The sequence below is a fragment of the Sebastes fasciatus genome, chromosome 17, assembly GCF_043250625.1.
Source record: "Sebastes fasciatus isolate fSebFas1 chromosome 17, fSebFas1.pri, whole genome shotgun sequence".
NCBI classification, from domain to species: Eukaryota; Metazoa; Chordata; class Actinopteri; order Perciformes; family Sebastidae; genus Sebastes; species Sebastes fasciatus.
Genome location: NC_133811.1, coordinates 31,657,531 through 31,669,266, shown reverse-complemented (window position 1 = coordinate 31,669,266; position 11,736 = coordinate 31,657,531). Strand labels below are relative to the sequence as shown.

The 11,736-nt window shown below is 42.7% G+C and overlaps 1 protein-coding gene across 1 annotated transcript in view; it reads left to right on the top strand.

Annotated features, from left to right (window-relative positions):
* Positions 1-10,762, top strand: part of LOC141754902 (uncharacterized) — a 10,866-nt gene extending 104 nt beyond the window's left edge. The window contains exons 1-7 of the mRNA XM_074614335.1: positions 1-1,574; positions 2,725-2,903; positions 3,845-3,927; positions 5,675-5,814; positions 5,915-6,277; positions 8,540-8,559; positions 10,712-10,762. The exon at positions 1-1,574 is cut by the window's left edge and continues 104 nt beyond it. Coding sequence (XP_074470436.1) covers positions 1,514-1,574; positions 2,725-2,903; positions 3,845-3,927; positions 5,675-5,814; positions 5,915-6,277; positions 8,540-8,559; positions 10,712-10,762 — 897 coding nt within the window. The 5' untranslated portion in view covers positions 1-1,513. The remainder of the gene's footprint in view (positions 1,575-2,724; positions 2,904-3,844; positions 3,928-5,674; positions 5,815-5,914; positions 6,278-8,539; positions 8,560-10,711) is intronic.
* The last annotated feature ends 974 nt before the right edge of the window (positions 10,763-11,736 follow it).

Genomic DNA, 11,736 nt, shown 5'->3' with positions numbered 1-11,736 from the left:
TGAATGAAAGTACCCAGCAGAACTGTACAGTATGCTTTTAATGACAGTTGTTGAGTCTGAGCACAGTACTATGGAGGACGGAACCTGCCATAAGCATAAATAAATAACTACATGACTTGATGAATAAATATTTCATTAAATGTAGCAAAAATAATATTAAAAATAAATATAGCCAATTATTAGTTGATAAAATTCACATAAATTGATATTTTTGTTTTGTTTAATTTATATTTGTATTAATTCCCTTATTTATTTAATCTTCTGTTTAATTTTCACACTTATTTATTTATGTATTTGTTTATTTATTTATTTTTTTTTTTTTGATCAATTTTAGATTTATTTTTAAATGTATGTATTTAATTATATATTTATGCATTTATTTATGCACGACTTTCCTTTTGCATTTCACCCCTTATTTATTTCCCCAAACTTATTTATTCATGTATTTATTTATTTATTTTTGCATTTATTTTTTATCAATTTTATATTTATTTTTAAATGTATGTATTTACTTATGTATTTATGCATTTATTTATTTATACACGACTTTCCCTTTGCATTTCACCCCTTATTTATTTCCCCAAACGTATTTATTTCTGTATTCTTTTCTTTACACATTTCTTTATGCATTTCTGCCGCATTATGTAAATGAGGGGGCTGTCACTCAACATCATGGGGTGTGAAAACCTTTGCACTCAAAATGTATTTTGTTTTGATTATTAACAACAGCACCGCAGACCATCCACATTTAGTGAAACCATATCTTACTCCCAATTTATTTATGATATTATGCAACTTATATTTTGCTTTTTGCTGCCCAACATCTGGACACGTGTAGTTAGTAGCACTGGAGGGATTATAGTAGTAGTATAGTACATATGCTAAATTATTTAAAAAAAATAAAATGTTCATTTTGTTGTCAACTAAATCAGCTATCTGAACATCTTTTTTTTACGTTAAATATCACACTGTCTGTACTAATCTCTAAGTAGTGCCGGTAGCAGACACATGTGTACAAACAGAGCTAGTTACCTACAAACAATAACAGCTGTGTGCTCAGCAGAGAGCGAGTGGGAACGTGTGTGTTGTTTCAGTTGATTTATTTCCAATAAAAATGAAGCATTCTCTCAAGGCTTTTAGTTTGACAATCAGCACTGACAATGGCATACTGTATAACAACAGGCTCCTACTACACCTTTCTTTTTGCAATTAAATTTAAGATTAGATAATAATTGTAAGAAAAAGTTTACACAGTACACATATATCTACGCAAACTAAATTAAGCACTATTTTCTAGCCAAAGTAAACTGTGAGGGTGTATGTGAGGCAGATTTGCCTTTATGTCTGAATCATAAAATCAGTAATGGAGAAGAGATATCATTCATTTGTGGTCCAGCCTCTAATCCCTGCCCATTCTTACCCTCAGTGAATAAAAGCCTTGACATGAAAGACTACAACACCATTCAGATCACCGCAGCGATATAGGACTAAAGTTTACTGGCTTGTATTCACGATGGTACGACTGAAGTGGATGTGGACCAGTGCTCTGTGTTTACTGACCATGGCTACTTCAGGTAAGAAATACTCATGCTGATATTCCTATCATTTACAACTCATCAAAAGTTAGTTTTCCTGCTTAAAGGACTTTACTGGTGTTTTATGCATATTTTAGTCCATTTACTTTCCCACTGGGAGTTATCTAATATGTGACTAGACCAGGGGTCAGCAACCTGCGTCTCTTTAGCTCCTCTCCAGAGGCTCCCTGTGGAATAAAGTCATAATATTACGAGAATAAAGTCATAATATTATAAAGTAGTAATTTTACGTGTTATTTTTCTCGTAAAGTTATGACTTTATTCTCGTTATATTTCGACTTTTTTTTCTCGTAAAGTTATGACTTTATTCTCGTTATATTACGATTTTTTTTCTCGTAATATTCAGATTTTATTGTGTAAATCTCAGATGTGTTTTCCCTCAATGTGGCCCTAATACTCCGTAGTACATTGTCTCTTTGGCCCTCACTGCATTAGACTTATATACTATATACTTAGACTATAAACTGTTACCTTCATCACAATGATCACATGTTTTGCGGCTCCAGACAGATTTCTTATTTATTTTTTTTGCCTAAAATGGCTGTTTTGATAGTAAAGGTTGCTGACCCCTGGACTGGAGGTTTTAAAAGCCAAAATGCCATAGCGGCAATATAAACATGCAGGTATGAATCAAGTGTCTCAACAACCTGTCCGAGGCACCATTGGACATTTTATTGTTTTTGCTGATTTCACCACAAGGATTCATAAAGTGGCTGTTCTGGAGCTTTCAATCATATAGATATAGACTCGAAGTTCATATTGACCGTGACTGTTTCCTCCAGTCATAAAGTCCCATTTTAGTGACTCAAATCAGTGCAACGTATTAAATATAATCTTACAAAGGAAATTGGAATTTTTGGAACCAGGTCACAGGCAGAAGAACAGGTAGACAAGTGCTACATTAGTCTTGTGTTTTTACAAATCAATGCATGAAAACAATGCTCATATTCAGATCGACGACATTATGAAAGTCTCAGATCATTCATGTCCACATTTTTGAGGGTGCAAGTCTGTGGTCATATCCAAGGCGTTGAAGTGACAAATCAGATTGGAAGCATCAATGTGTGAGTGATATTCCTGAACAGGTTTCTCTCTCTCAAGTTAATAAATAATATGTGTATACCTGCAGGACTTCTGGCTCTCCAGTCTCCTCGCCTGCATGACTTCCTCAGTGTGGAGAAACTCAGCGTTTCTGATCAGATAGCCTTCTTTTTGCCGATGGAGATCAACAACAGGGTCTTCTCCGCCGCGTTGCTCAACCAAGCATCTGAAGAATATCAGTCCCTGTATAAAGAAGTCAGTAACGTGGTAAGATGAATAATATTAATAATAATGAAAAATGTACACACGGTGGTATTTTATAGGCTACAGGATTAAAGTAGTCTCTAGGCTATACTTACACTTGACTTCTTTAATTCCAAATATATAGTTCATTCAGTATTTCTTGACAAGAATTTTATTCCCGGTAGTGGGGAGAAGATTTTAAACAGCATTTAGACATTTGTGTGGCAAATATAATTCACAGAAACTACTGTATAACTGAACAGTTAATGTATAATGTACAAGTAAAATGTATATTTTAGAGAGGGATTTTTCTAAAAACCTGGCTACGACTCGGAGTACCGCGACCATAGACCAACAAAGAAGTTGTAGTTGTATTACCTAAACCTAATGAAGTTGTAGTTTTATTGCCTAAACCTAAAGAAGTTGTAGTTTTGTTGTCTTAACCTAAAGAAGCTTTTGTTTGTGCTCAAAACTTAACGTTTCATTCAGTTTTACAACCTATAAGATTGTGTTGCTCATTTTCACAACGTAGTAGGCCCCTAATGACCCACATCTATGGTGCTTATAGCGACTGATGACGCCTATTTAACGGCCTGATAAAAGTCAAATCGGGTGCAAGATTTCAGTCCAGGTTGATATAGAATTTCTATTTGAGTGAAAACAGTGGAATCGTGCTTAGAGTTTAGCAGTCTGGAGTGTTTTTGATGATACATGAGCTTCAAGTTTTCAGAATGTGTGCATAGTTCCCTATTTTGCGGGAATGTCACCACATACACCCAGTTTGTAATACTGCAAATGTATACATATTGCAATACTTTCATCAGTGGACCAGGCTCAATCAACCTTGTGTTATCTCCTTCAGTAGATAGATAGTGACTCAACAGACATTTATTTAAATGAAAGTTTTCAAGATTGCTACTGTAAAGTATAAGATGTTGATTTGTATTTGTTTGTTTCTTTTGCAGTTAAATGGCACCTATAACTGCCCTGACATCAATACATGTCCAACAGATACCTTCTATGGAGGTGTTGCGGGAATAACTTTCAGGTATCATTCAATTCAATTCAATTCAATTTATTTTTGTGTAGCATCAAATCACAACAGAAGTTATCTCAAGACGCTTTATCTATAGAGCAGGTCTATGACCGTACACCATAGTTTAGAGACCCAACAGGATCCACCAAGCGCACTGTGGCCAGGAACAACTCCCCGATTACTGGGAAGAAACCTGGAGCAGAACCGGGCGCAGGGCGGGCGGCCATCTGCCGAGACCGGCTGGGGGGATAGAGAGAGAGAGAGAGAGAGAGAGAGAGAGAGAGAGAGAGAGAGAGAGAGAGAGAGAGAGAGAGAGAGAGAGAGAGAGAGAGAGAGAGAGAGAGAGAGAGAGAGAGAGAGAGAGAGAGAGAGAGAGAGAGAGAGAGAGAGAGAGAGAGAGAGAGAGAGAGAGAGAGAGAGAGAGAGAGAGAGAGAGAGAGAGAGAGAAGCAGCCACAATAGTAGCCTAACAGCTTGTAATAGCTAATACAAGTAGGACTGATAACACAAAACCAATAGTGGTGGATGGAAAGAGTGATAATACAAATATCGGAATCGATGTCATTGGGTCGTCCCCAGACGGGCTTTCAAGTGGAGCTTCCAGCTGTCTCAGTCCACCATACATCTGGCTAGCTCGCCAGCACTGTCCAGCATCTGTCCTCAGTATGTCCATGTGTATTGGTGTGGGACGTCCCTGCGATCGATGCCCGTGCGTTGGTTCCTGCAGCATCAGCATGCTTGCTGGGAGCTCTTGATGTCTTTGGCAGTGATTGAGAAGTGTTATTCTCCAGGCTGCCACATTGTCACTAGGTGTTGGAAATCCCTCGTAGCATTGGTAGTCCCTCGTACAGACGTAGTTAATTAGGGATGGTAGCAGTTGGTGTCAAGCAGGCACCGACGCGGCAGCAGATGCAGCCACAATACCGGAGACCACCAAGATCCAGGTGAAACCCCGCTACAAGTGTACCCATGCTCCAGGTATAACCTCGCTCCCGGTGTGATCCCGCTCCAGGTATGACCTCGCTCCAGGTGTGACCCCGCTCCACGGTTAGCTGCGAGACAAGGAGGCACAAGGACTCCCGGGAAGGAATGAAGTTAGTAACAACATGGACATGGGACATGAGTATATACAGAAGGAGAGGGGAGCTCAGTGTGTCATAGGAAGTTCCTTATGACAGTGTGTCATAGGAAGTCCCCCGGCAGTCTATGCCTATAGCAGCTTAAGTATAAGCGTTATCAAAGAGGAAAGTCTTTAGCCTCCTCTTAAATTTGGAGACGGTGTCTGCCTCCCGGACTGAAACTGGGAGCTGGTTCCAGAGAAGAGGAGCTTGATAGCTGAAGGCTCTGGCTCCCATTCTACTTTTGGAGACTCTAGGAACCTCAAGTAACCCTGCATTCTGTGAGCGCAGTGCTCTAGTGGGGTAGTAGGGTACTATGAGCTCTTTAAGATATGATGGGGCCTGACCGTTTAGCGCTTTGTAGGTGAGGAGGACGATTTTAAAATCTATTCTGGATTTTACAGGCAGCCAGTGTAGAGAAGCTAATACAGGCGTAATAATCATCAATATCATTGATCTCTCAATCATGGAGGAACTGCATTTGGGTGTATACGCTATGCCAGATGATAGTGGCAGCGCAGACTCTACTTCCTAGCCAAACTATAAGTGGAAAAAGAGTTTCTGATCAGAATATCACAAAGATGAATATTGTAGTGTATAACTTCCTCTTTACTGTGCTCATAGTAATACTTTCTTTCACAGATCTGGATCAGTGATCGCAAATGCAACTGTAGTCTTCAATTCCCCCTTCATCAATCACATGATTGTCTCTGTCTTGTTTGCTGACAATGCCAACAACGTCCAACCCAAAACTCTTCATTTTAATCTGGACTTTACAACCAGTAAGATCTAATTTTGTACACATCATTTTCAATTGTTCCTCCTGCTCTTAAAGCGTTGTTTTACATACAGTATGTAATCAGTACTTCTTGTTGTTTTCAGTTAACAACATAATAGAAACTTCGGTGCCTCCAACAACCACGACTACTACAACTACAATGCCTACATCTACCACAACTACAACGCCTACAACTACCACAACTACAACGCCCACAACTACCACAACTACCACAACTACAACGCCTACAACTACCACAACTACAACGCCTACAACTACCACAACTACAACGCCTACAACTACCACAACTACAACGCCCACAACTACCACAACTACCACAACTACAACGCCCACAACTACCACAACTACCACAACTTCAATGCCTACAACTACCACAACTACAACGCCTACAACTACCACAACTACAACGCCTACAACTACCACAACTACAACGCCCACAACTACCACAACTACCACAACTACAACGCCCACAACTACCACAACTACCACAACTTCAATGCCTACAACTACCACAACTACAACGCCTACAACTACCACAACTACTCCGCCTACAACTAGCACAACTACAATGCCTACAACTACCACAACTACAACGCCTACAACTACCACAACTACTCCGCCTACAACTACCACAACTACAACGCCTACAACTACCACAACTACAACGCCTACAACTACCACAACTACAACGCCTACAACTACCACAACTACAACGCCTACAACTACCACAACTACAACTACCACAACTACTCCGCCTACAACTATCACAACTACAACGCCTACAACTACCACAACTACAACGCCTACAACTACTACAACACCTACAACTACCACAACTACCACAACTACAACGCCTACAACTACCACAACTACAACGCCTACAACTACCACAACTACAACTACCACAGCGCCTACAACTACCACAACTACTCCGCCTACAACTATCACAACTACAACGCCTACAACTACCACAACTACAACGCCTACAACTACCACAACTACAACGCCTACAACTACTACAACTACCAGAACTACATCACCTACAACTACCACAACTACCACAACTACAACGCCTACAACTACCACAACTACCACAACTACAACGCCTACAACTACCACAACTACCACAACTACAACACCTACAACACCCACAACTACTAAAACTACTACAAGTACCACTGCACCCACAACTCCAGCACTCACATCTGCTGCAACTACAAGCCAAGATCCTACAACAACATCTTCAAGCAAAGCAAACACCAAATTGGTTTCAACCACCGAGACTAATCATGGAGACCGTAGTGACCCAACTGTGAATCCACATGACAAACAAACAGATTCTCACAGTGTTTCAACTGGAAAGCCCAGTGATCCCCCGACATCAGGCGGAGGCAGCGGCGGCGGAGGCAGCGGCGGCGGAGGCAGCGGCGGCGGTGGCAGCAGCGATGGGAGCAGTGACAGGGTACCTGGATGGGGTATCGCCCTATTGGTATTAGCCGCTGCCATCTTGTTGCTACTCATAATCATCTTTATCACCATGGTGAGTTGTCAAGTAGGTTTAATCAACCCGTTCTTACTCCCAGCCTGTCAAATACTGATGCTTGGTTAGTGCCCCGTCTGATAGCGCCTGATACCGACGCACCGAGGCATCCTTTAGCGTCTTAAAGGGACGCACCGGGCTTTCAACTAACTCTGTAAACCCTCATTATCGGAGGGTCAGAGCAACTGACGTAGTATAAAGAGCATGAAAGTCTTGCATAGTGCGGGCGGGACGGGAGGATGGGCATGTCAAACATCACAGGACTGGTCAAGTCTAGAAGGGAGCCTGCAAATTGAAAAATTTAATCTGCAAAAACTTGAAAAAACTCTTGCGAGACTCGTTACGCGACAACCTATCCTAACCTTAAAGCTGCAGTGGGTAGAAATGGAGCAAGATATTAATTCTATATCAGCATGTGAGAGCAATCAGCCAGACCGAGCTCGAGAAACACATACAATAAGGCTCAGAAGTAGGGAGTGATAGGAATGTTTTTATGTGCATGTTGAATGAAAGGGCAGCCACGTTTGGATTCCTCTTTAACCGTAAATCAATGGAGCTGCGTCCTTTCAAGTGCACGTTCCATCGCATGACAGAATACATACATATACATCATAACCCATTCTGATGACTGCTCCAAATATGCCAGAAATGCAGCCTTCTTCTCTCAAATTTGGACGTCATGACTTGTGCATCCTTTGTGGCCCTCATCAAACCAAAGTGTTGGTTTGATTTTGGTCTATGTGAGACCGGGTGCAGGGTTTTGAATGGGACATATAGGAGCACCCTTTTTGGACTCCTTTTAAAGGCCATGTCATTTGTTGGAGGAATTGAATTGGGACATAGCTTCCTGATATGATTGTTCACTATACTTTCTATACTCTCTGAATGTTGATGCTCTGTTGTTTCAGTTGGTTCGGTGGTGTTGTAGGAAAACGGAAAGCGGTCACACGGAGACTACTGAGGATCCGTACTACACTGAGAAGAAACAACCGCCCCAGGACCCTCTGCCTGTGTACTCACCTCAAGCCCCAGTGACCCAGGACCCGGGCTCAACCCCTGTCATTATTGTAAGTACTGCAAGTACAGTAAGACCTCACTCGCTCACTCACTGACTCACACACCAAACTTCCCTTTCCCGGACCACATTAACCAGCTCTGACTGGGGGATCCCGAGGCGTTCCCAGGCCAGTGTGGAGATATAATCTCTCCACCTAATAATAATAATAATAATAATAATAGTAATACATTTTATTTAGTGGCGCCTTTCTGGACACCCAAGGACACCTTACAAAAATCAGTTAAAACATTGACAGATAAAATAATATAAAAACAACAGGACATGACAGAAACATATTTGTACAGACACATATGATGGGTGATGATGAGTTCTAGAGAGAGTAGGCCAGTTTAAACAGGTGGGTTTTCAGGAGGGATTTGAATGATGTGATATTGTCAGACTGCCGGATGTGTGGGGGGAGTGAGTTCCATAACCTGGGAGCAGAGCAGCTGAACGCCCTGGCTCCCACGGTGCTGAGGCGTGAGGTGGGGGTGGTCAGAAGTCCGGCTGATGATGAGCGGAGGGAACGGGAGGGGGCGCACTCCTGGAGGAGGTCTGCGAGGTAGGTGGGGGCGAGGTTATGGAGAGCTTTGTAGGTGAGCAGAAGGTTTTTGTAATCGATCCGGGATTTAACAGGGAGCCAGTGCAGCTGGATGAGGATGGGGGTGATGTGGTCGGAGGACTTGGTGCGAGTGATGATCCGGGCGGCAGAGTTCTGAATGATTTGGAGTCTGTTGAGTAGTTTGATGGGAATGCCAGAGAGGACAGCGTTGCAATAGTCGATCCGGGATGTAACAAATGAGTGAACCAGGATTTCAGTGCTGGAGTGGGACAGGGATGGGCGGAGTCTGGAGATGTTGTGGAGGTGGAAGAAGGCAGTCCGGGTGATGTTTTTTATGTGGGATGAAAAAGAGAGTGTGCTGTCCAGGGTGACCCCAAGACTCTTGACATGGGTGGAGAACGGTACTGGGAAGCCATCAATGGTGATGTTTTGAGCAGTGGTGTGTTGAGTTTTGGAGATGTTGTTCTTGGAGCCGATGAGCAGGGCCTCGGTTTTATGGCTGTTGAGTTTTAAAAAGTTCCTGCTCATCCAGCTCCTGATGTGTTGAAGGCAGGTGGTGAGGGAGGCGGGTGGCAGGGCTGCAGTGGGTGCAGTTGAAATGTAGACCTGTGTGTCATCGGCATAACAGTGGAATCGGACATTGTGATGACGGAGGATAGTGCCAAGGGGAAGGAGGTAAATGATAAACAGGAGTGGACCCAATACTGACCCCTGGGGGACACCCAGTGAAACAGCGGAACACCTTGATCTGTGATTACCCAGTTTCACAAATTGTAGTCTGTCGGTGAGGTATGAGGAGAACCATGTGAGTGCAACACCGGTGATACCAATATCAGTCAGACGTGTGATGAGTAGTGGGTGGGAGATGGTGTCAAAGGCAGCAGTGAGGTCGAGGAGGATGAGGATGGTGAGCAGTCCAGAGTCAGCTGCACGGAGGAGGTCGTTGGTGATTTTGACCAAGGCTGTTTCAGTACTGTGTTTGGGGCGGAAACCAGATTGGAAGGGTTCATGGAGGTTGTTTGAGTTGAGGTGGGACTGAAGTTGGGCGGCGACCACTCTCTCAAGGGTTTTGGAGATGAAGGTGAGGTTGGAGATGGGCCTGTAGTTATTCAGATCAGCTGGGTCAACCTAGTCCTGGGTCTTCCCCGTGGCCTCCTCCCAGCTGGTCGTGCCTGGAACATCTCCCTAGGGAGGCACCCAGTGGGGGTTTTACTAGATGCCCGAACCACCTCAGCTGGCTCCTTTCAACGCAAAGGAGCAGCGGCTCTACTCCGAGTCCCTCACGGATGACTGAGCTTCTCACCCTATCTCTAAGGGAGACGCCAGCCACCCTCCTGAGGAAACACATTTCGGACGCTCGTACCCGCGATCTAGTTCTTTGGGTCCTGACCCAACCCTCATGACCATAGGTGAGAGTAGGAACGAAGACTGACCGGTAGATCGAGAGCTTTGCCTTCTGGCTCAGCTCTCTTTTAGTCACAACGGTGCGGTAAAGCATGCCGCGTGCTGCTCCGATTCTCCGGCCAATCTCACGTTCCATTGTCCCCTCAAGACCCCGAGGTACTTGAACTCCTTCACTTGGGTCAGGACAGTAACTACAGTAAGACCTGTGCAGTTTTATATTTTTGCGTATATATTTGTATCACTCTCTGTATATGAAATGACACAGTTTGTTTACGTGCACGTTAACAACATTTGGTCCTGTCGTGTTGTTTCTACAGGGGGACACGCCCAGGAAGAACAGGGCGGGGTTCTATGCAGTGAATCCCTGAGATTCTCCGGATGAACGGGAGCCGTCGAGCAACAGGTAGCACATTTAATTCATCCAGATATATTGATGGCTGCCCAGGCGGGTGGAAAACCCTTTTGATTCTAATGACCCAGTGGCCGATATTGATACCGGATCGGATATCGGTAACAATGGGGCCGATCTATTCAGTTCAATTCTATGTTTTTATTCTATATACATTACATGCTGGAATTTTAGGTTTTGAACAGTTCGTTGCTGCATTAAAAAGGGTTTACACTTGAATTCCTGTTAATGTTGGAGATTTCTTTTACCAAGTTGCTGGTGTACGATTTATTATTTTAATAATAAATAACAATTAAATACATTTATATTTATATTTATTCGTCACATTTTGTTTTACAAAGTTAGGGAAGCAATGTTTAAGTGAAGCCTGGTCTATCACACATTATTAATTCATATACTTACAATTTTAAACTTGAGTTGAAGGATTACACGCTTGTGAGAACCACATCTTGAAATAGGTGAGGCCAGTTTTGAGTTAAAAGCGTGTTTATTAAATTGCATTGTAGCTCCATATTTATGATTTGTACTTTTTCATTCTCTTATATGGTTCTGGAGGAAATTCTCCTCCCTGTTGGACTCATAAAACCCAAACGCATTATCTTCATAATATGCATGGTCACCAAGCCCAACACAAAGCTAGGTCCTGTAGAGTTGATGTGTTGCCGTTTTTATCTACGGCGACATTATAATAAATTGCTATACAGTTGAATTTGTAGTGCATGTTTTGTAACTGATAGATATCTAATGGAGTGTCGTAATCCAGCGGGAGTGAAGTGTCTGTGACCTCTCCCACTCTCTCAACAGTATAGATCTTAATCACGGCTTACTCACTACAACGTTTGTTTGAAACTCTCAACAAGGCGCTGCCTGACAACAGAAGGAGGCTGGGCTTTGTGTGTTTTTCTTTTCTTTATACGTGTTTCCCCTGGGGTC